At 40.0% G+C, this 25398-nt stretch overlaps 2 protein-coding genes across 3 annotated transcripts in view; both read left to right on the top strand.

Moving 5' to 3' along the window:
* Positions 1 to 19061, top strand: part of ankfn1a (ankyrin repeat and fibronectin type III domain containing 1a) — a 74073-nt gene extending 55012 nt beyond the window's left edge. For both annotated transcript variants that reach the window (XM_066666687.1, XM_066666686.1), the window contains exons 13-24: positions 835 to 925; positions 3046 to 3153; positions 7975 to 8074; positions 8191 to 8323; positions 8668 to 8784; positions 9184 to 9399; positions 10256 to 10422; positions 11773 to 11923; positions 13040 to 13208; positions 13918 to 14084; positions 15840 to 16053; positions 16394 to 19061. In XM_066666687.1, the coding sequence (XP_066522784.1) occupies positions 835 to 925; positions 3046 to 3153; positions 7975 to 8074; positions 8191 to 8323; positions 8668 to 8784; positions 9184 to 9399; positions 10256 to 10422; positions 11773 to 11923; positions 13040 to 13208; positions 13918 to 14084; positions 15840 to 16053; positions 16394 to 17142 (2382 nt within the window). In that variant the 3' untranslated portion in view covers positions 17143 to 19061. The remainder of the gene's footprint in view (positions 1 to 834; positions 926 to 3045; positions 3154 to 7974; positions 8075 to 8190; positions 8324 to 8667; positions 8785 to 9183; positions 9400 to 10255; positions 10423 to 11772; positions 11924 to 13039; positions 13209 to 13917; positions 14085 to 15839; positions 16054 to 16393) is intronic.
* A 3502-nt stretch (positions 19062 to 22563) lies between these two features.
* On the top strand, positions 22564 to 25064 carry nog3 (noggin 3). The gene has a single exon (XM_066665937.1). The coding sequence runs from the start codon at positions 22932 to 22934 to the stop codon at positions 23610 to 23612; it is 681 nt and encodes a 226-aa protein (XP_066522034.1). The 5' UTR covers positions 22564 to 22931; the 3' UTR covers positions 23613 to 25064.
* The last annotated feature ends 334 nt before the right edge of the window (positions 25065 to 25398 follow it).

Genomic DNA, 25398 nt, shown 5'->3' with positions numbered 1-25398 from the left:
CATAATAAAAACCACATGTAAACAAAAACATCTCTGTGACATTGGTTATATGGCTAATGGTGGTCTGGCAAAACTAGGCTTGCCTAGTTTCTCTTTGCTCTTGTTTTTATTTCTATCCTGATGCTATGATGATGCCTTGGTCTACCCATATATTTTCCTTTTATATCCTTCCCACTTTGTGTATAACTGCACAAAATTTTAGACACAGCTGATCTTTTGCCACACTGTGCTGGATTTCCTTTTATAATCCTTTCCAATATTTCAATTTACATCTGGTTCAAATCAAGCATTTTAATTAGCCATGTTCAAAAACTTGTTACTCTCTGTAAACACTTCCTAGTTACTGCAGAGCATTTAACATCACAAAGTGATTCAAAAATCTTTCTATACATTCCATTAATGTAATTGCATAAATGTTGCTATATTTAGTTTATTTGTTACTGAGTTAAACATTTGAGTGAACATGATTTAAGTGTTGTGATTCCAAAATTCTTGCAAGGGATTGTAGTGAGTGCCGTCTGATAAAATGTATTTTTTTCCATTTTTCCATGAAAAATGGTAGGACTTTACAAAACCAGAGTTATTGCTAATTATATGTTGCCAATTATTAAAACATATAGAAAAACAGGACTCTTAACAACTGTTGAAGTCGTAGTAAACCACTAGATTTATGACCATAACGTCAAAAGTACTTAAAGCTTTTACTTTTAAAAAGAGGAGAAAATGCACCTTCACTCTTGCTTTAGACGAATATTTTTGTGTTTTGGTGCTTTCCATTTCTCTTCGTTCCACTGTATCAACCTAATTCTGTGTCTAATTCTGTGCTTTTTTTAGGGAAGACAGTATTATGTTCGTGTATCCTCCTACAACATGAAGGGCTGGGGACCGTTTCAGCTCTCTCAGCCTCCCTGTGCTGTTCCCTCCAGTAAGTTAACACTTTTTTACTGTCACATTTCTACAGATACCATACATGGAAATTATGAAACCATATGGTGTTACAATGAATGTCCTTCTACAAATGGAAGATACACGAAGCCTCAGATCACTTTTATATCTGTAATTCTATCAGAAAATGCTGGTTGAAAAGATGGATGTTTGTAGAATCTCTGCTGTCACGACTTGGCACAACCTGCCTTTTCTCTGTGTCTGGCCTTGAGGTGCCTCTTAAAAAAGCAGCACTGAGAAGAAAAGGCAGGCAGGCAGGCCTGGCAGTGTCACCAGAGTTGTGCATCAGCAGATGATGAATCCATAATTAGAAAATGCTCTGAAACTCAGTGCTGAGATTTAGCTGTAATTTTTTTTTTAAATTCTACTGATGTTTTATTACAGTTTTTATTTACTATAACGTTTTTTGTAAAGTATCTGTGAAAACAAGTTCTCCAACATTTATTGATTTTAAAAAAGTGTTTAATTCTGTTTGCACTTCACATACGTGTGCTCATTTGTCTCCTAAAATGTTGTTTTTTAAACTGTGGGTTGCGAATCTCAAGTGACTCATTGTGGTTGAAACATGGCTTGGCAAATCTAATTTAGTACTCTGATGTTTTATGTTCACATTAATTTGTCATGAAGGCTAAGGCCACACAGAGTCTAATCAATCTGCTGTACTCAGAACAAATAAAGATTGTTCTCCTATATGTTGAGGAAGAAAAAGTAAGAAGTCAAATGCAATGAAAAGCTGGAAATGGAAGATTTAGCCTATAAATGTAATGTGTTTTTTGGCATGAATATTTCAACTAATTTACCAAAGTTAGCATTGTGCTTATGTTTCTTTTGGTGTCATTTTGAATAACTAAGTTTTAGCAAAGGCTTTAAACAAAGTTAAGAATGCTTCTGATCCAGCTGCCTGATGTGCAGTTTAGTATATCACACAAAGAAACCAGAGTGCTTTTGGTGCTTTGTATTCTGAATTAATAACAGAAGCTATTTTTTTTATTTAGTTTTCCCAAATGGATTTCAACTTCCATTTAGCTATTTTATTATAGTATATCTCCTGCATTAATGTGATTATGCCCACAGTAAGTAGGCTTTGAGTTAACTCTTCTTTTCATGATTTTTAACAGTGCAGTACTGCGCAAAATCAGAGACCCTCATGTATTTAATTTTGAATGAAAATGGCCATTAACAGTGGCATAGCATCTAGGTATGCAGGGCTTGGACTTGTATTTGGACATATGCTTTGGAAGGCCTGTCTGTTGCTTAAGCATGGCAGTAAACACGCATCCACTAGTGCACCAGGAGCCGTGAATACACGCATGAAGCAGCGGGCAGCAGTTTGGGGTTGGGTGCCTTGCTCAAGCACACCTCAGTCATAGATTAAAGGAGGAGGACAGTGCTCTTCCTTCAGTCCCCAGCACCAATTTTTTATTCTCTAATCATTATGCCATGGCTGCCCCATATACATGTACAAGCTTTAGTGCACACAGTGAGGTAGCAACATCTGTTTATGGAGTATGTGAACAACATGTGCAGGTGTAAAGCTTTTCATGTAGTTTGCTAGATTAGTTATAAAAACTAAACTCACTTTTTATAACTTCCATTAACTACTTTCGGTGATAATGACTTTGGCTCCACATGGAGTGTGTGCTGTTACATTGAGCCTTACTCATTTGTGTTGCTCATTTGTGATGAAAAAAGCATTCCTTATGCATTCCTTGTTCAAAAGCTGTGGTTTCAGGGATAATTTGTTACATTTTTGGCCATTAAGTCTCTGGAAAGGATGGTAGCTGAAATAAAGGGAAGGTGTGGACACACTAAATACTGGGGGGAAAATAACAAAAAAATATATAAGTTGAGGTTTATGTGGGGTTCTTTTTTTTGTTTGTGTTTTTTGTTAAATGTTTTTTGCAGTTAATATTTTTTATTTACCGAAAAATGTATAAATGATTGGTCCTTTCTCTTTTTCTCACAGTTCTGTATGTATGTTCTGAATGTAATAATACGGTGATTGTAATTGTTCAGAAAGCATTGTAATATTTTCAGTAGATTATAATTCTGTATTATATCAAGAGACATTGATGTACACAAACTGTATCTGTGTATCAGATTGGAAGGAATGCGATGGTAGGGAGTCGCGGAAGAGAGGGCATATTGAGGCCATGGAGAGGCTGCTCCAGCAGGTCCGAGCTACACACCAACACTACAGCTGTGGAGGTACAAACACATCTGCACACACACTACATCATATTCTTTCTGGAAGCGAATATGCATGTCTCTTTTTTGTTCAGTCAATCTCTCTTTCTTTGCATCTCTGTCAAACATTGTTGCACACTAGCTTCAGTGTAAGGGGGAGGCTCTAGATAATGTTATCTACAAAAGGGGGCCGCTGCAAAAAAGGTTTGGAACCTGATTTAGAAAGTGGTTTTATCGTGCTCCACACACAATATATTGTGACAATTGCATATATATTTTTTTTTATCAAGAATGGAGACATGAATTGTTTTGGAAGGTTTCTCACCTCCCTCCTCTCAGCCTGTATAGCTCACTCACAGCTCAAAGAAGAATTGCAAAATTTCACCCACAGAGCAAACACTGCCCTGGGAAATCTGATCACAGGACTGCAGAAAAAATACTATTATTTGATTATGTTATTAGATATTATTAAATGTCGATATCTGTTCCCCTGGTGGATTGTTTACTATAGTGTTTGCAGAAAAAGTATAAAGAAAGTTCAATGGATGTTTCTTTGTAGAAAAGATTTACAAATACTTTTTTAAACCTAAAGCAAGGATTATTTTAAACAAAGATTTTGCAGATCTTTATATCACCTCTGCTCTCCCACACTCTTTTAGAAAGCCAGGGCTGTGAATGCTGGAAACAGAATCATGTCCTCCCTGTTGTGCTTTGACTGTGCTGTGAATATGAGTCTGACATCAGCATGAAAAGTTCAGATGGTGAATGCAGAAATAACGTCATGCACATCAACTGTGTTTTTCACCCAGCTTGTAGACGTCTTTTGTGTCAGCCCTCATTTCTGCTCTCACTTTATTGTGTTTTTCATCTCTTTTTTATAGCCCTCATAAGGCTTTCTCTCTCTCTTCCCTCTTTTCTTCTCCTCTTCCTGCCTACACACCAGAGCTGTTTTCTCCTTGAGTCTTATTCTTTAGTCTTATTCCTTTAAGCCCACACTTCTTCCAGTAGATTAACTTCATATTAAAGTGGAGAAATGTAGCGTGGTAATAGTGTTTTTACTCCACTATAGGCTATCCAGAGCAGCGTGAATGCACTCTCTCAGCCTTTCCCCCAGCCTCCTCGGGACCTGCCAGGAGACAGGAGCAGGGGCGCTGGGGAATTGTGTACATAAATAATCTTTTAATACATTTATCCATTTTGGATTCCATTCGTTTATGGGTCGAGCGTGTTGCTGGTATACTGTAGCTTTGTAAATCACAGGACTCGAGTGCAAACACCTCTGCAGATCAGGGCAGGCTCTCCGTAGTGCAGTAGCTATACGTGGAGAGTGGAGCGCCAGCTTTGGCCCGAGGCCCACTCCCTAATCCAGGAGCTGGCTGAAGGGGCATAGAGGAGTGTTGTTCACTGTGCTGACAGTAGCTCAGCACTCACAAACACCAGCTTCATTAAGCAGCTATGCGCGCCGCCACTGGCGGGAGGAGAGAGAGAAAAAAGTCTGCATCACTCATCTGTTTATGAGTCAACACATGAGTCAATGATGTCAGGGGGGGTGGCTGCCAGAGTCTCAAACGACATTATACTGGATAATTGATTCTAGTAGAAAAAGACTATTTGAGAGTTGTTTGTGGTTCTGCTTCTTTCCCTCCCTCGCAATTCATGATGTTTAAAGATTTGCACTGAAAAGTAGAAAAACAGAAAATTTGCCTCCCACTGTGTCTGACAGAAAACCCCCTCTTTCGTCCATTGCTTCAAGAAGAATTAAGCTTTTAGAGTGCTCTGATTTTGAGTGCTTGAGACATAGTACTCTCTCACGTCTGTTTGTGTCTGGCTGAGCATGTGTGCGAGTTCCGAACTTACAAGCACATGCGCTGGCAGGGGCAATGTATTTACCCAGTTTATTTTTGGAGAGACGGTGTTCGAAAATAAATCTGCAAAATTAATCAGTGCTGGTACAATGCCACCACTATAAAAACCATGGCAAAAAAAACGCTGCTCATTTAAGGGGAGGTTATCTTAATTTATGATGTGTATATGTGGAGCTGAGAGGGTGCTCACAGACCAAGAGGGGTGTGTGTGCTACACATAGCTCTCTGTGTTCCAGCATCAGACACAGAGACACCCCCCCACCCCACCCCCACCACACACACACATATACACACACACACACACATGCACGCACAACTCTTCAGCTCTACTCTCAGACTATGTAAGCTGCTTCTGTGAGTGGGGGTCTGGAAAGTCTTGTTGGACCATTATAGATGAGCTTGCTAGCTTCACATATGTTGAAAAGGCACTGTTGACCTTCACTAAATTACTTAGAAAATGGAGAACGCTACCAGCACTTCTCCCCTGCATCTCTCTTACACACTCCCACTCTCTTTTCACTCTCACTCACCTCATTTCACGGTCACACTCGGTGCACACGGCAGACAGATGGATTGCCAAGTCATTAATCAAAGGTGATCCATTTTTTATTTTCATAAATGAAAAAGCATTTCTTTATTTATTTGGGATGACAGTTTGGCGGCACAGGAGGCCAATGCACTCATGTCGTATAATCCACTTGTCAAAGTCAGTTAACCTCCAGAGTGAGAAATAAATACAAATTCTGTGGCTGAGTTATCAGCACATGCAGCAGCAGCCATGCCCACTGTAAGATTTCTGCACTCACTAAATTGCGACAGTTTTCTCACGCACTGTACATACTGCACAATGCCTCCAATGTCATAAGGTTAATCACATGTCCTCAGGATTACCAATCATCATACTAATCATAAAGTAAAAACAACAACTAAAACTCTAACGTATCCAACTAAGAAATATCAATGTAATTCTACTTTCTAATATTCAGTGAAATATGCAGTGGTAAGAGAATGTTAGAGAAAATGAATTATACTTGATCTTGAACTAGCATAGATATGTAGAAAAAGGCTTTTAACTAGCATTATCCCCATTCTTTTACAGTCTTGCCAATCACGGGGACATCATAAGTGGACCACTTTAATTTGTACTAGTGGAGGATAGCATTCGACAGTATTACTATAAATACATTAATTTAAAAAGTAATGTGTTATATGCTGTTGGTCAATTTAATTGTACAATAACTTTATGTGAAAAGTTAGATAAAAAGGTTTGTTTTCTTAATTTTAAACTGTTTTAAATGTTGTATTACTGGAGAACTGTCTGTCTGCTCCATCTTATATCATTGAAAAACTAGACATTATAAGTGTCATCACATATTTTCTTTATATCACACACTTGTTTCATGAAAGCAGAGAAAAGTTGAAATGTCCAAGATTCCTGGCCAACTATTTCATTCTTAGGCTTCATCTGAATTATTTGTGATAACAAAAGCTGGGTTTAATTAGATTCTTAATTTTTTTCTAACTCAGAGAACAGCGGTTGCAGTTGTGGAGTATGAGTTATTAATACATACCACATTTACATTTAGAAACAGGTTTGGTTATTATTTGAATTTGATTGTAAAAGCTTGAACATATTGATTCAAAATGCATGTGGCTTTACCTTTGTTTGTAATAAATTATATAATTGTCTTTTCAAAGTCACTGTATGTATCAAATCAACAGTAATAACACTTGATTTATAATAACATGTGTTACAAGATATAGGCCTCTGTTCTGCTTGCAGTTATAATAGGATGTACATCCTCAACAGTTTTTGTGTGGAATACATTGACAGTCGTAAATTGTCAATCTTGAATGAATATTTCACACAAGCATTTCCCATGTCTGTGAGTACAGACTCTTAAATGGATCCTAATACCAAATGTAAAGTTTAAAGAACAGGACTCTTTTGGGGCTCATAAGACACAGCCGTCTAGGAAGGGGGTTGATAGTGGTTTTTAAACGGAAAGTTTCCCCCTAATCCACTCCCCCTTCTTTGGAGACAGAGAGACTAGAGCTAGCGTGATTACTCTCGTGGTGACTGCGTTTTCCTACTGGTCACTTGCACGTTGTAAACAGCTTCTCAGCCACACGAATTGTTCCGTCTGCCCTGCTGTTTACACGGGGGGCAATTACGTGACGCTTAATTTCATGAAAACAGGGTTGTCTGAAGATAGGCATCACTGAAAGGCGCACTGATACGGCTGCATTTGAAACGGGAGATACGCAGCTAAAACGCTGTAGATAACTGTTCTGTCGGTGGTGTGACCCTCCTGACCTTTTCACTTTAGCTGCCCTGAGGCACACTCTCACACGATCAGTCTCTGCTTCAGCCATTTCTTTATCCCTTACAAAATATGATCAGGCCTTGTGCTGGCTTTGTCTCCCTGTTTTCACTTCCAGACATGTTTGTTCTTGTGGGGATAAAAACACTAAACCTTTGACCAGGGTTTCTTTTAAAAATATATAGCATTCTACATAGGGATAGCTGCCCTCAGTTACTATTAGGCAATTAGTTTGATTGGGATTGTTTTTAAACTTTAATGAGGTTCTTTAAGCTCATCACTAGCATTTCCATAAAAGGTATTTCTTTAAACCTGGGGAAAGGATTTAAAGACCCAGGCAAAAAAGACCATTTTTGCACACTTCTCTTTAAAACAATGACTTTTTGATGCTGCTTTGACATATAAACCACATGGTCCAACAACAAAAAATTCCAAGAAATGCTTAAATTGGTAAAATTATTTTCCTGTTGTCAGAGGAACATGCAGTGCATTGGACTTAAAGTGTTCCTGGAGAACAGTCACTAATCGCTTACATTTTCAAATGGTGCACATGGCCATTTATTTTCTCTTGTTTCTCAGCTCTTCTTTAAGCTCGTGCTTCTTTAAGCTCGTGCTTTCCATGTGAGTAAACCTTAGTTCTTTCTCACTTTCAGACACCTCAAAGCTGCAGAACACCAGTCGCAAACAGTCGGTCTCTAGAAGCCTGAAACACCTCTTTCATTCCTCTACCAAATTTGTTAAAACTCTCAAAAGGTCAGTATACATTATACGCTAAACTCCTCTCTCACCACAGCTAATGTTTAATAACAGTTAATGTTTTCTGTCATCTTGGTTAATCTCTCATGCACTGTCTTCATGCCTGATTCCAGAGGGATCTACATAGCTGCAGTGTTTTATCATAAGGACAATCTACTGGTTACTAATGAGGATCAGATTCCCATCGTGGAGGTGGAGGACTCCTACAGCAGCTCCCTCATGCAGGACTTTCTGTGGTTTACCAAGGTATGACAAACACTCCAGCTGACCGCTGTGCCTGGGTAATGGAGGAATCAGAATGGCTATAGTTAAGTACCAGTGTGTTTGTAGGCATTTTTATTAACCATAGTTTATCATCGAATGACATCTTTGACATCTATAAAAAAATATATAAAATGGTTTATTTACACAATGAACATATTAATTCATATGAATATACTGTTCTGTTTTAGTTGTTTATTCATAATTATATTCTTTGTATCTACAGTTCATATATTAAATTAATTCACAGAATTTTACTGAATGTTTTAATCTTTCTAATGATTTTAATGTACATAAATATTTAAAATATGTTTATGTATTTTTTTCAGCTTTCGTGTATGTGGGAGGATGTCCGATGGCTCAGGCAGAGTATGGCTATTTCCAACTCGTCCTCCTCCACACTTCAGTCCAGGCAAAAGATGCTGGCTGCTGCTGGCCAGTTGCAGGTCTTTCAGCTAATCATTAGCCTCGCTAGAATCTTATTAGACTAATGAGATTCCAGCCTCACCACAGAAAAATTGAATTGCGTTTGATAATCCACAGTGAGAAATTGGTAACACTTCGGCTTGGTTTGTATGGGTCGGAGGCTGCGTCATTTGTGTGGACTTGAGTTCAGACTGCATAAAATTGGCCAATTATAGGTGCTGCTATCCGGCAGCACGAGCCATTTGTTTTGGAAGGCACTCATGATTAAAAGCTCACCCTTACTGCACTGTTATATCCACTTCATCTTTTCTTAGCACTATAGACACACTGAACTCATAAGAAGACTATTGAATCTGTATTGCAGCATTTTAGACAACATCCTTTCTTAATCACTGCCATACATCTTCCTGTCCACACAGAACCTTCTGGGCACCCACAACTTGGGCCGTGTCCACTTCGAGCCCATTAAGGATCGCCATGGTAACGTGCTGCTTGTGACAGTAAGGGAGATGGAGAGCCTGTATTCTTTCTTTAATGGGAAGTGGATGCAGGTGTCCAAACTGCAGAGCCAGAGGAAGTCTTTATCCACCCCAGAGGAACCCTATGCGCTTGACATTTTGCTCATCACCATACAGGTAGAACTCAGCTGTAGAACTTCTTTTGATGTAGTGTTGAACTGGTGTTACTTTGCATAAATGGGGCATGTTTGCATGTACATAATTTAAAGCATAAAATATCAACAATGCATCACACGTCTGTTCTTTTTATTTTGAATGAATTGTACTTTTGGGGTACTGCTAGCATTTATAAAATTTGTCACAATGTCTGTTTATTCAGAGCGGCTTCTCCCATTAAGCTTAAACATGAAAACATGACCTTTTATACTAATCTACATTTCTCTGTTATTAATGGTTTTTCAGTGTTGATGTTTCAGCATTTTTTATAATTAGATTATATGATCTGTGACAAAAATTCATAGATTTTTAATTCGTTTGTGTCACACACTTGTTTTTGAACGAGGAAAATTTTCATTCTGCAATTTTTATATTCCATTCTAAGTTTGTTTTGATATATTGCATGTGGCAAACCTGGACCTATAAAACGCATTGTTCCACTGGTGACAAAAAAAGTTACTGTTATTTCCTTGCTCTCAGAATAGTGACAATGAATTAGTTTAAAAAAATTAAATATGTCCGTTTAAATTGATCAGTTCCAAAAATAAATGTATCAGTCATTTCCATTTTTTTATTGCTTTTCCTGTCTTTGCAGTGGAGAATGAAATGATTTAATGAATGTTATATTTAAACAAACAGACAATACAGTAAATGTATATAACTTATTGTCTATTCCATTATGTGAGTTTATATAAACATAATCATTTCAGGCTTAAGAGATGTTTATAAAAAAATCCACACCAAGTGGTTTTTCGTTGCAAGGGATCAGTGTGTATGACTGTTTCAAATCTGGTTTACAATGTGCTGTGTTTTCCAGGACATTCTAGCATATCAGAGGCGTAGTCAGCACCGACTGTCTCCAGGTCTGTACCTGGGTTACCTGAAGCTCAGCAGCTCTGTAGACCAGATCAAAGTTTTGGTCCCTCAGCGAACACCCAACATGCTCTGCCATGCCAGAATACGGGACAACTGGAATGTTTCCAGGTTGGGCTCTCAGACCTTTTATATTTCTATCAATCTATCTTTGACTTACTGTCTTAGTGTTGAACACACCTTGAAGTTAAATCTCATTAGTTTTGAAAGCAAAGTGAAATGTTGTTTGTGCTCTAGGCCTTGGCTTGTGATTAAGTGAATAGATGACTCTCTTGTGTAGTAACATCCTCCTACACACATCTTTTCTGACCATGACTTAGATCAACTTATTGAGTTTAATCCAAGTAGCAGAATAAGGCATGGACACAGTATGTCTGCACCAGTGAAAAAATAAAAATAAAAATAATTATATATATATATATATATATATATATAAAGCTTTTCATGTAACCATATCTCTGATGAATAAGTCCAGTTGTAATCCTTGTATAATGCGGGAGCCAGCAAATGGACATTTCTCATTGGTTCAATGAATAAATGAAGAGAGTGGGAGCCTGTAAAGATGAAATATTGAAATATGTTAAAGCTTTGGGTTGTCGTGGAATGCTCCCCTCACCGCAGGATAAAATACTTTCTTGACATGGCCATTTTTTATGAGCAAAACAAAACTCCTGTTTGTTTTTGTTCGGTAAAGGAGCTATTTATTTATTTTCATCTCAGGTCACGACGTTGACCCCGGTAGGTAGGTCCAGACAGGGAGAGCATTATCCTGCCGCTCGGTGTGGTAGTAAAACTAAATTTACTATGGGGCCGGAGTGTGGAAGTCAGCGGGAGGCTCACACAGGATGATGCCCACTCACGGCTCGAGGAAAATCTCTGGAGCAAAGAAATTCTCTTTTTTCCAGCAGCTTACCCACCAGATACTCAAGTATTCTTCTGAACTGAAGTAAAATGCTCTCTGTTAAACTGTCTGGCTCTCTGTTAAACTCTAACAGGCAGATGCCTTTCTTATATCTGATGACGTGTAACAAAATGAGCAGTACCAACTTTTCATCACTGCAACTTTTACATATTATCATAACTATAAAGCTGCGTAAAGCACACAAAATTGTTGTTGCAGCTTTATTATTGTTAATTATTTGATTTGTCAAACTAAAAAAAGCTGTGAAGGTGGTATAAATGGAACTTTCCCACATTTTGTTTCAGAACTAGACGTTCTGACTGAAAATAAGGAGGCATTTAGTGGTCGGTGGCAAACATTTTACCCACTCAGAGCTTTAGCTCTCCATATCAGGAACTAGCATGGCTTCCCTGGCTGCCCACTCACTCCTGGAAACTCCATCGTCATATAATGGTGTGTGGAGTGGCACGCATTACAGTGGGCAAATCAGCAGAGGGTGATGTGTTGGTAGTGTGTTCCTCTGTGTATGTGTTTACCAAGAGCCGTCTCTTCCCACCCAGGGATGAGTGGGAATGGCTTCAGACTCTGTCTGGCCCTGAGGAGGTGGAAAGAGCAGATCAGGCGGCAGACAGCCATGCCCCCCTCCTCTTCTGTGAGCTCCAGACAGCCATTAAGAGCCTGCTCCGTCAGATCAATCTACCTCTACACCAGGTACTGTAAAGCACACTGCAGCAAAATAATAGTTACTGGAAATAGTTACTGTTACTGAGAAATCCATTACAAAATATTTTACTATTGCACACTGGCTGACTGCCCTTAGAGGAAGATTATATGCACAATTTTGTGATGAAACATGGTGAACTAGATCACAAAACTATGACATGTCCTTTTAGGACATAACGTGAAATGTGATCACATTATTTTTACAATATGTACATAATGTATCAAACGATTTTTGCATAATGCTATTAATATAAGGTCTTTAGATTAGCCTACCAAATACTTAACACAACAATTGCTATTTAAGATGACATTAATTTAGTGGTTATCTATGGTGCAAATAAATGTTGGAGATGATGCTTTATAATAAGGTTGTAATAAAGCAATTCTTCTTCACATTCAGCTTTTCTTTTTGTTTTTCAAAGAAATCTGACAGGAACATTTATTCTGTACATTGGCGTTTAGTTCGGAGTAAGATCTGAAGCAAAAGTAGAGCTTGATTTCTGAAGCACTATTTATATAATAGTTGACGGTTTTGGTGGTCTACCAGGTCTTGCACTATTCTCAGTTGATACATGTTCACTGCGTATTTTAATAAAGTTTTGAAGTGTTTTTACTTATGTCCATTTATCCTGATTGTATATAATCATTTTAAAAATATGTCCTGAAAAATGGAGCACTGCATTTCTACACTGTAAATGGAAATCATTAAATAAATGAGGAAAAATAAAATGATCTAAATTAAGTACAGTTCAAAAGGTCTCTGAACTGTGAACTGTGAAATCTTTTTGGATAAAACGTTTACTTTATGAACCATCCATTGCAAGGTTTTCTGTTGCATGGCTTCAAAGAACACTTTTGGACACCGTTTTGTTTTAACAGAGTATAGAGAGACTACAGATTACACGTTGGGGATTCTTGCTGAGTAAAGTAAACTATGAGTATGGAATTTACTATAGAAATACAATTTTGCTTTTCTTGTTTTTTTTTTTTGTTTGTTTTTTTGGGGTTTTTTGGGGTTTTTTTTTACCACCAGGCTGATATGGTGTGTCATTGTTTCACTTTGACAGAAGTGTGTGTGTGTGTGTCTGTCTGTCCCTTGCACAGGCCAAGCACTTCCGTCTCTACACACAGGAGGTGCTAGAGCTGGGTCACAATGTGTCCTTTCTTCTGCTGCTGCCTGCCTCAGACGACGTGTGCACTGCCCCAGGCCAGGCCAATCCCTACACACCCCACTCGGGGTTCCTCAACCTCCCTCTTCAAATGTTTGAGCTTGGTACACTGGCTTCTGTTTCAACCCCTACAATATTAGCTCAGTTGGCCTTATAAAGTCCACAGATTCCTTTTCCCCCTCCTTCTACTCTGCCCCCAATCACGCTCCCAGTGGAGCTTCAGTAAATCACAGACCCACACATACACACAGCAGCAGGAGAGCCGTCTACTCTGTGGCTAGCCAAACACCCCCTCCTGCTCCAGACTGTGTTAAAATGAGGAAAGGTTAAACCAGTAATCAATATTATTATATCATTCTTATAATAATTGAATTAAATTTGTGTAAACAGTGGCAGATCATTTTCAGTTTAATTGCGAGCTGTGTTTTGTTGTGAACAACCAAAACTAGTTACCCATAACTATGTCTGTAATTAAGAATACTCAATAGCTTGTGTGACTGGTGGGAAGATATTTGGAAAGCTTTGAAAGTTCAAATTTGAAATTTGATACCATGAATTTGTTTCTGTCTAAAGAGCAGACATTTATAAACCACCCAAAGATTTCCAATAAAGGCTGTACTGATGGCAAGAATTGTCAACATTCAGTGGAAATAATAATAGCCATTCACTGTAGTTGAGTGTGCTCTTGATAACTCCTGGCTTTATTCAGCCTAACAAATCAAATACACTCTGAAATGTCATGTGAAGCCAGCTATAACCAGATTTTGATTAATCTCTCTCTTTTCTTCTCTGTATATGTCTCTCTGTATGTAGTTCACTTCTGTGCATATAAGGAGAAGTTCATCAGCCTGTATTGTCGCCTGTCCTCTGTGCTTGACCTGGATGCCTTGATAACCCAGCAGGCTCTTCGAGAAGCCATCACTGACACTGAACTTGCAATAGCTAAGCAGAGACACCAGCATATACTGGACTTTATTCAGGTATTTATCTTATATTTTTTACAGCAAACTCAACATTAGACTGGCTTTCTTGCTCTTTCATCATTCTGTCACATATTTAAGATCAAAGCCAATTACGAAAGATTTGATAATGTGCTACAGAGTGGAGATGGCTTTTACACATATTCCCAGACACACTGAAGTTTGTGAAACGTCAGACTACAAAAACAACTTAAGCTAATAATCCAATTAGAATAGTTTATTGATGTCATAAAGTATAACTACTAGACATATAAACTGTAAAATGACTTGTTTTTCTTGTGTTGAAATTTCAATACCAGCTTAGCAGAGTCTTACAACAGGACTTGAAAGAGAGCTGTCTGTTCAGAGCACTGGGCTGAAATAATCCCCCTTTACCACCACGGTCTGGACTATTAATTGAGATTGACCACAAAACCACAAGAGTGTTTGTGTGATGTTGGATCCAAGAGGCTGTGGAAAAAAGCAGCACTCTAACCGCAGATTACACACTGCCTAAGAGTGATGAGGGGAGAAAAAGAATACCAATCAGTGCTAGTGACTGCGTGGCTGTGTGTGGCTATGCAATGTGGCATCAATTAGCACGAAAATTTTAATGTTCCACCAAGAAGCATGTGAAAAAAGGGCCACGTCTGTCAAAATGGCACATTGGTGGAAAGTGCTTAAGGGCCCACTCTTATGTGAGAGGCGAAGTTTTCCACTGTGAGGTCCTGTCAAGGAACTAAGGCAGACAGACCGCAAAACATGCATTTTAAACACATGCTGCAAATAGTGTCATTCACGGATGAAGCCTCTGTGACACAAAATACTCTTTAGTTGGAGTTTACATGGGCCAGGTATGATATGTTATCTGAATTAAATTTGAGTGAGTCGCTTATTATTTTACCGTATTTTTGCTCAGAACCAACTTTAAAGTACGTTTTTGAATTGCGAATCATTTCGACCCCCGACCAATTACACTGCCAGTTTGTTCAACAATTGTCTGAAATAAAAAAATATAGTGAAGAAATAAGTGCCAAGGCTGAGTCTCATGAAGTAGATATCATATAGACTGCACCAACTTTTCAGCACTGATTCCCAATTTGTTGCAGGACCAATAACATCAAAATGAAAACTGATTGGTTGAATCGCACGCTCTTGCGAGTGAAAGAAACCCTTCTATATTATTTCACTTGTCATACTCTAGTCCCTCCTTTGTCATTAGCCCCAGCATACTTTCCAAAGGAGTCATCCTTTGGTGTCAGACCTCATTCCCATAAGTTGGATCTCACATGGCATTTGCTAGAAGGAGCTCAAATTGCAGCTTTTTTCTTCTACCCAGCCTAGTTTTTTTCCTGCATTTTCCCCTCCCGTGTGAAATGAGCTCCTTGTAAATACAATTGCATAGTAAGTTTCAAGAATGGAAAATATGAAAGTGGGAATTAAGGAGATTCACTATGTGGATTTGAACAGCGCTGATTGAAAACACACTCTACTTCTCACTTTATTTTAGCAACTTATGAAGTTTGGGAAACATAAGGGCAATTCTAAACCACTCAGATTTAACATGTAGAAAAGATGGACACAGTAAGAATTATGATTTTAGTCGTTGTGTTGTGTAATGTCATGGTTAATATTTATTTTTAATCAGCATTAAGACTTTTAAAATAGCCTCTGTGTCTCTCTGAGTCAATTAATCTACGGGAGTTGGTATTTTAAATGAAATAATTTTGGATGTATCTTCAGTTCTATTCATAATAGCCCTCTGTATTATAATAGCAAATGGACGAGATGTGGCGAGATATCCGGTGGATCACGGATGCTCTGCAGTATGCACGCTATAAACACCCTCTAGGTGGGGTGCCCATCACTTGGCTGGTGGATGCAAGTGCTGAGCCTGTGACACAGAAGAACGACTCCACTTCATCAAATACAGACTACCTACCAACCCCCTCGCCCTCTCCTGAGATGAGAAGAAGAAAGGCCACAAGTGGTAAACATTTGTTCAGTATTTGTTCAATAGTTAAATATTTCTGTATTAATGTCTTGTATCTGATAGATTAATATTTGGAAACATTGTGAGAGCGAGTTTGGTCAATACTGTCCAGCACATTGACCAGGGAAAGATCACTTCTTATGCGAGCTTCATAGAGTCAATCGAGTGATGTTAAACTTTTTGGGTTTTCACATTATTTTTACAATATTTTTGTTTGTGCTGAAAATTAAAAAATATTGGATATTCCAATATTAAAACCTGTTGAATGCCCGTCGTAGTGTTTTGATGGTACTGCTGGTGGACTTGAATGGGTCATTATTTCCATTCTTCATTTCAGACTCTCAGCCAGGCTCAGATGAAGAAGGCTGCTCTGAGGTCTTCCTCCCCACAGACAGTGACTATGACTCGAGCGATGCTCTGAGCCCACGGGACCTGGACCTCGTTTACTCCTCAGCTCAGGACCTTTCCCATCAGGCTGTACATGCCCTGAGCGGCAGTGCCCCTGATGTCCTGCAGATGCATGACCTTAAATACAGTGCCTGCTCCACAGCCATCCTAGAAACAGAGTCCTGCACTAAAGACCTGGAGGGCCTGTCCCTGTCCACTTACTCCACCAAGTCCACAGACAAATCATCTCGGTGTAAGTTCCTGGCAGATCCACCGACCAAGAGGAAGCTTCTGTCAAAGAGCCACCCCCAGAGGAGCTATTTTGGTGGTCCACATCGCTGGCTGCGTGTTCAGAGCGAGAGTCAGACACCCTCGCTTTCCGAGGGAATTTACACCCGACAGAATGATTTGGATCTTCCGCTGGAGCTGCCTCGATCTTTACCACACTCACCCTCTGTCTCGTATCGCCTGGATGAGCGGAGGAGCACTTACAGAGAGGGTAAACCCAATGTTCGTAGAATCTTTGTGGAATCATGCAGTGAAACATCCCCTAACAGGGACAGCTCTCACTGGCCGGATGAAAGGGAGGAAACAGAGAGAAAGGCCAGTGTGGCAGAGACAGTGGCAGCAGCTCAGGACGTAGACTCCGATGACCAAACGAATGATCAAGTTTCTGAAATCCTCAGCAGCACACTCTAAAATAAAGCTTTTTCCACATTATTGTACATGATCTTAGTGTTACCTGTTGCATCACCACCAAATTGCCTCTAAACTCCACAATAACTACATTTTCAGGCAAACAGACGTACAAATTGTGTTGTAATATGTTGTAACTAGTGTTAGTAATTTCTGCATCTTGATATAGAATATGGAGGAACAAAAATAGTTGCTGGTCAACTCAGAAGAACTCATATTTCATGGCTCTGACTGTTAAAATATTGATAATTAATGCAACGTGAAAAGTGCTGCTTTTACCTTTGAACTTGAAACTGCCTCTGCATAGACTGGTATCATAGGTGAAAAGTAGTACTTTTATGTCTTTTTACATTCAATTGGTAGAAATTTGAGGTAAACTGTATACCCCTGCTCGGCCCTCTTAAACCAGTAATTGTTCAAAGCACTTGTAGTGTAGTGCTCTTACCTCTGCTACAAGGTTCACTATTGTTTGACAGTTTCCACTCGCCTTTATCTTATCACCTTGCAGAAAATAATAACAATTCATATTCTTGGGTCTAGCTTTGTGGTCTGCTTTTACCACTGGAAATGTACATTTATTAGGAATACTAAAAATCTTGGCCAAGGTGGCAGTAACGTGTGCTTAAATGAACCATTGCTTGCAGGTTTAAAGCAACTATGAATTTTACTAAAGAAAAAAACAGGTCTTTTCATAGCAAACACCTTGAGTTTTATGATGTTTACCTCTTTAGGATTATTTGTGTTTGTGTGCTTATCAAACTTGTGGTCCCTCTGTCCTCATTCTGCTGATAATGGCTGGCATTTGAACAATTGGAAACCACTTGTGTTCTTTGAATGACCATAAAAAACATGTGCAATTATGAGATTTGTTTGCATCCTGTGCATGATGAATGCAGGTGAAATTAATAGATAGCTCGCTTTTTTAAAATACTTATTTGCCCTCCAAAATGATGCCTCCTTTCCCCCCCTTAGGCACTGCAAATTTGTACCACTTTATATATGAAGGGTATACACCACTTTATTTGAAGGATATTTATGATTAAGTTCAGTGGACACTAAATGATGAACATACTGACAGCTCTTGTCAGCAAAGCCATAGAGATTTTAAGTGTACATAAACCATGTAGTCTGGAGAAATGTAGTAAAGAAGTGCTGCACTGAGCGCAGGGCTGTATCTCTTTGTAAGTGTAGACCAAATCCAGCTCCTGAAGGCAATCCCACAGAGGTTCAATAAAATGACAGTTTGTGTATGCAAGAGACTGGACACTCACCACTGAAGTCTTTGGAGTCCAAACTGCTGTCAGGAGAAAAAAGGCAACAAGGGCAGCTTACGTGAGCAACATTGTGAATTTGTCTGTTGCAATGTTATGACTTGTTGATGTTGCAGTGTATTAAAAATGTCTTTGCACAGTTGTTCTTCAAAATATGTTTGTACTGGACTTATCTCCTTTTAAAGATGATGAAAATGTTCATCCTCCTGTGTTCTGTACAGTGATGTCAGGAGCTAATGATAAAATGCACTACTTTATTATTCCTGTGTGTTTGGGGTCACGCCATGGCCCTTATAGTGTATGTTCTGCCTGTTCCCTCACGAATGAGGATTTTAAATAAGGTTCAATGTGAATAATCTGGTTTAGTCACTATAGTCTGACCAGCTGTTGTTCCACGTAAGGTATTATTGTTAAATTATAAGTATTTGTCATGATACCTTTATACTGTGCACACAGCAAGCCAAAACAACTCAAGAGCATCATATCTGTATATTTTTGCATTATGCATTTATTGATCCAAATAATATATTTCGGTATTGTATTTTTGACAGTTATTGTCTCATGTCATCCCTGTTTCTATTGTTATGTTTGCTTTTGCAATGCACCTGAATCTGGCCGTGTGGCAGATGTGTTTATGAACTAAAATAAACATTCCAGTGTAGATATGTAATGAAATGTTCAGTGTTCGAATGATTACACTTAATTTGAACAAGGTTATAAAACACACAGCTCTGTGCAGGGAACACACTTTAGTTCATTTACTGTCAAAATTAAGTATACACTCTTTGCATATACCGCAAGCTCTGTTCTCTTTTTAGGAGTCTCATGTCCAGTTTAGGAATTGGTGTGTTCTCCCTGTGTCCGCGTGGGTTTCCTCTGGGTGCTCTGGTTTCCTCCCACAGTCCAAAAACACACGTTGGTAGGTGGATTGGCGAATCAAAAGTGTACGTAGGTGTGTGTGTGTGTGTGTGTTGCCCTGTGAAGGACTGGCGCCCCCTCCAGGGTGTATTCCCGCCTTGCGCCCAATGATTCCAGGTAGGCTCAGGACCCACCGTGACCCTGAACTGGGTAAGCGCTTACAGATGATGAATGGATGGATGTCCAGTTTTTCAAAAAAATATACAGGATTGTTTTTTCCACATCCTGAAAGTTAACTCTTCGAAGACGGTTGTATGTTCTTGTTCTCACTATATAATTAAGTCCAAACACATTTAATGATTTGGCGCCATAATGACCAGTGAACCAAAGCTGCTTTGCTTGGTCTGCAAAGTATATTTTTGTCTGTTGCAGCATCTCAGTTACAGCTTCTTGCAAGCTACACAACAACCCAGACAAATTAGAGTGTACGTTTTCATCTCACAGCGGAAGGATGCCCTCAAACACCTGTTTTTTATTTCAGAATTTTTCAGATCTTATTCGAGTGTGGAGTTTGATATTCTCCTGGTTCAAAGGCAAAAATCTTTTAGAGCTGTTTTATTGAAGTGGTGACAGCTGTGACGTGTTGAAGCATGGTAAAGTTTCTCTTTTTCTTTAAATATTCTATTATTTATTAGTTTTTTTTGATGAATAGATGAAGGGTGGTCTCTGATATTCACGCAGCTCAGGAGTGTGGAGAATATATATGAACACCCACACAAATAAATTAGCTGTGCTGACGTATACATTTAACAAAAACATTCCTTGTATAAACTAATCACAGTTTACAGTATTTCCGCCAGACTGTGAATGACACCTACACCTGAAGGGCACAATGATATCAGGTGGAAAATACGTCGGTTCTCCAGAATCCAGTGAAGACGGGAGGTTGTTAGAAGGGAGAGAGTCTGTGTGTATGTTTGTGTTTAAGACAGAAGTGACCCTAAGCTAGCTACAGTGAAACCGTAGCTTTTAAATCGAGCGTTCAAATTGCTCTCCTGTTAGATCATCAAAGGTCTTCATGAAGAATTAAACAAAAACAAATTACATTTTTATCTAGCTGGGTCATGAAAGAATCGAGAATATTTGTGCTTCAACCTGGGAGGGCCTTTGATCCATCATTAAGATTAAGAGGACTTTGTGTATACGGAGCACACTGTGTGTGAGATCTATTGATGGTCACATTTCAGGCAGCATTCCCTTAGCCTTATTTCCATTAAAATCAAAGGACAAATAGGCCTGCCGATGAGATGATTCAAAACATATGGATCTGACTGTGAGAGAATGGAAAAAGAAGAGTGTGTATACATTGGGGAGCAAACTTTGCCAACTGCAACTATCAGGAGTATGATCTATGAATCGAGAGTCGAATGACGCAATGTGAGATCCTCACCAAAAATGAACATGAGCCAATACCACCTAGGCAAGGACAGACTGCGGCACTCTTGGGTAGAACCAGTACTATATATATATATATAAAATACAATGTATATGTGTGTGTGTGTGTACACACAAAGGCAGATTTGTTCCACAGAATCCTAGAGTTATAAATGAGACCTGGAAACCCATTCCTAACACCGCACTTCTGAACGTTTCCAACATTGCTTCATTTCTCTTGTATCTATTGATTTGCCTACAAGACCAATTAATACAGAGATGTTTCTTTGTCCACTGACAGACTGCGCTTTTCCAGTGTAGAACACTTTGTGCTTGTACCCTTGGGATGACTCATTTCCAAAAGCTGCTAGTCCCCCCTGTCACTACAGTCGGTTGGCACTCTTATCTTGAAAACATAATTTCACCCCATTTCCTTTGTCTCGAGCAAGAACTCACATCCTACTGGCGCCGGACACATACTGCACAGTATTAGCCCAGAAAATTACTCCAAGGTCAATTTAAACATTAAAGAGGAATACAGGAATATCGGAAACAGCGTTCAGTGGAACTCCAAACACTCTGGCTTTTTAACCCTGCTTCTTCCACACTGGCGCTGATAGCTGCTGCTCACAAGCCCTTTCATACACTTACCAACACTTCCTAAACCACATGCAGGTCTAAGCCCTCTTAATAGATTTCCAGTCAGTGGATCACAGTAGTGCAACACCTGCTTGTTGAATTAGATTTTGAGGTACTTTGAAACAAACTTGAATTGTAAAATTATTTTAATTAGGTCTGGTCCTCCATTTATCTGTGGAGGCAGGGGGAGGGGGGATGACAGCATGTCATTATGCCCTGTGTCTAAGTCTGAGCTTCGTCCACTCTGCTGTTGTCTTACTGACAGGTGATGCAGCTGATTCTGAATTTCACAAAGCCCTGCCTTCAGCAAAAAAGCGAAATACGGGTGGTGAAATGACAAAAAAGGCTATGGAAAACGACTGGGAAAAAGATAGGGAACTTGGAGAATGTAGCCTGGGCAGGGAAAGTAGAATACAGGTGTATAATCTAAACAAGTAGAACCTGGAGTAAGAAAGAAAACTAATGGAAAACATGGGAATAAAACAGAACAGGACAGAAAAAAATGTTTTTATATATTCTATATAAAAAATAGAATATACCCAGTAAACAAGGAACTTCCCTGGACGTTCAAAATAGGTCTAAAAGTAGTCTGTGCGTCAAGGACATATTTTAAACGTCAATGGACGTCCAAAATCCATCTTAATAAGTTAGTTAAGTGGTGACCAATCGATAACGTCAGTGGACTTCCAAAACGCGTTTTATACAAGTAATTTATATCGGGACCAATTAATCACGTCAATGGACGTCCAAAATACGTCTAAAAGTTGTCTTTTCAATGTCTGTGTTTGGACGTCTTTTCAACTTTCATTTTCAACCTTAAGAGTACGTTGATTAGACGGCAATCATTGCGTTATTTCAACGTTGAATCAACGGTTAATTGTTTACTTGTAGACGTAAACAAGACATAAAGGAAATCAAACAATCAAACAATATGCTGTGCTAATATCGATGCTGAACAAAATCAGCATTTTACAAAGCAATTAACCTAACGTGCCAAATGTCACAAACTTTAATAACTCCATTAATAGAATAAGAAAACAAACTGAAGGTGGGCTGAGGGAAACCAAGACCCCCACCTCTCGCAGCACTCCTCCCCCAAAAACAGAGGGAGGAGGAGAAAGGCGCCCCGACCCCTGAGCGCGCGGGCTCCCGTCCCAGCCGCGGGATAAATCAGACGGAGCGTCTCTCTCTTACACACACACACACTTTTCAGTTTCGGAGACAGAGCGCGAGGAGAAGAGCATGCAGAGCGTCGGGTGCCCGCGCGCGCACGCGCACGCAACATCACCATCGCCAGCACCAGCATCAGTATCACTATCATCCGAGTCCGCCGCCGCTGAGAGGCCACGAGCGTGAGCGCGCTCCGGTACCGAGGCCTGCTGCGACGCTGCCATGCCGCTGCTGCTTCCAAGCCTAAAGATTCGGCCTCGCCCAGGAGCTCAGCAGCGCGCGGCACGACTACTCGCGAGAGAAGGAGATTCCCGGAGCCCCATGAGCTAGCGCCAAGACGACTCCAGGGACAAGCTGTGGATGAGGATTAAACTTCGTTACTGCTTACAGAGAACACATAGACACTAGAACTAGTCCACAATGGATACTGCGCTCCACTTCGCGTCCCTCTGCGTGCTCCTGTTCTCCTTGGGCTCGCGGATAGAGGAGGGCGCGTGCCAGCACTACTTGCTCCTAAGGCCTATTCCCAGCGACAGTCTGCCCGTGGTGGAGCTGAAGGAGGACCCCGACCCTGTGCTGGACCCTAAGGAGAGAGACCTGAACGAGACGGAGCTGCGCGCCATGCTGGGCTCGCACTTTGACGCGCAGTTCATGGCTGTTTCAGCGCCGGATGAGGAGGCGGGGACGGCGCTGGGGGCAGAAACGGACGCTTCACGAGCGCGCCCACCCGGACCCATGCCCCGCGAGCTCCGCGCGCTCGACCTCGAACTGGCCGGCTGGAAGAAGCCGAGCAAGAAGACGCGGCGGCGACTGCAGCTGTGGCTGTGGTCTTACACGTTCTGTCCCGTTCTGTACGCGTGGCAGGATCTGGGAAGCCGTTTCTGGCCGCGTTACGTCAAGGTGGGCAGCTGCGCGAGCAAAAGGTCTTGCTCGGTGCCCGAGGGCATGCTCTGCAGACCCGCCAAGTCCGCGCATTTCACCATCCTACGCTGGCGCTGCGTCCCGCGAAAGACTGCAGCGTCGTCGGCTGGGCTGCGGTGCACGTGGATCCCCGTGCAGTACCCCGTCATCTCTGAGTGCAAGTGCTCGTGCCCCACCTGAGCACGTGCGCTGGCCGAAAGCTAAATAACAAACCATAGTCAGGGGGCGCTGCACAAGTACAATTCTGTCCTCCGACAGTCATATGCTAAAGAGTTTGGACGATGCTGCTGAAAGATTTTCTAAGTGAGAATAGCTTCTGGATCACACTTCGGCACAGTCGAATTCACAGCTGCAGTCCATTTGCTGAACTGAGCATGTATAAATATGTATACAACCAAATGTGGCCTGTGCAAATGGTATGGCATATTTTAAGTGCTAATTCCCAGAAGGGTGTGTTGACTCATCTTCACTTAGAAAATCTATAAAGCATGTAATTGGACTAGATGTGTCCAAACTTTTGCAAACAACTGTAAATGTACCTTCAAAGGACCCCCACAATCCTTAAGATTCAGTTATAAGTGACTTTACTAAAGGCATCACATCTTGTACCTCTTCATAACTTGACTAAAAAGCGTCTGGAGTCAAGTCAGGGGGGTTGAAGTCAATGTATCCTCAGTATCTTCAGCGGAATACGGCACGATAATGTGCTAACTAAGGTAATCAAGACGTACCCTTGTGGTTACCACACCAGAGACAATATGGTGACCACCCCAGTGACAGTAGCCTGGCCCCTGAGGTCCCTTCTCTGAGAGTGGACAGCTAAACCCATTGTTTTATAATTCTCACATGCACTGTCCTGTCCGGTGTAAGAATGTTCATGCTATGTATATGTGGTGTCATTTGTATAATTTTATTCTTGTTACAGCCGTATGCATAGGTTTCATAACCCCTGGTCAATTAGCTTACACGTTTTGTTGTGCATAGCATCTACAGGGAATCTACTACCAATTTGGCCAATGGTACCTATTTGTGTGTGTGTGTGTGTGTGTGTATGTGTGTGTGTGTGTGTGGTGGTGAGGGGTGCATTTTATTTATTATTTAATTTTTTTGTTCCCAGTTAAAGTTAAATTCACAGTAACTTTGCATGATCCCTGTAGTGAATGTGTATCATACGATCACTTAGCGCTTAGCCTCCAAAATGGACAAAACACGTGCTTTGACAAGGGCAAACAAACTTTTGCAGACGACTGTAAAATATTATTATTTTATTTTTTTATAACTCGTAAAGAGGTCAGTATTACATTTAACCAGCGTCTACTGTATTTGCTGAGCATACTTTGGTTGTAATGTAGGTATTTATGGTGAAAACTTTTCGCATTAAAGTGCGTTTATTTGAAGGAGTTCCAAGCTTTTTCCATTATTCGGAAAAAAAATATATAAAGAAAGAAATATATATGTTACTTTTATAGACCTCAAATGAAATAAAGCTATAGATTACAGTGTAATTTCTGCAGCTCGTTGTGCTGTGAACAAAAAATGGGACAACGGAGTTAACTCATGACTCATTCTGTAAGTTAAGAGAAACGTCTATTTATTCTTTATTTCCTTGTAGTCCAAAGTCTTTTGAAATAAAACCACTAAAAGGACATTTTATGTTTTGTTTCTATTGTTTATTTCTTATCAATGTAATGTGTGTTGTGTGTGACTGTGAACTACAGTTTGGTAGAAGTGGAAATACACAATGTGTATAAAGAAGACACTTTCCTTTTTCCTTCTTTCAGATATTTGCCTGAAAACGTTAAGTGAGGCTTGTTTCTAAACACAAGCCAGAGGGGTACACTACAAAGCAGGAGCTCTCAGTTTAACCAGATAAATCTAGCTTCGTTTCCAATTGGAAAGCCTTCAAATCTTAGCTTAAGTAATAGCTAACGATGACGTCCTGCTTTGTAGAACAGCCACAAGATTT

Source organism: Hoplias malabaricus, chromosome 3, assembly GCF_029633855.1.
Source record: "Hoplias malabaricus isolate fHopMal1 chromosome 3, fHopMal1.hap1, whole genome shotgun sequence".
Lineage (NCBI taxonomy): Eukaryota > Metazoa > Chordata > Actinopteri > Characiformes > Erythrinidae > Hoplias > Hoplias malabaricus.
The sequence above is the reverse complement of the archived record's forward strand: the minus strand, read 5'-3'. Positions and strand labels throughout refer to the sequence as shown.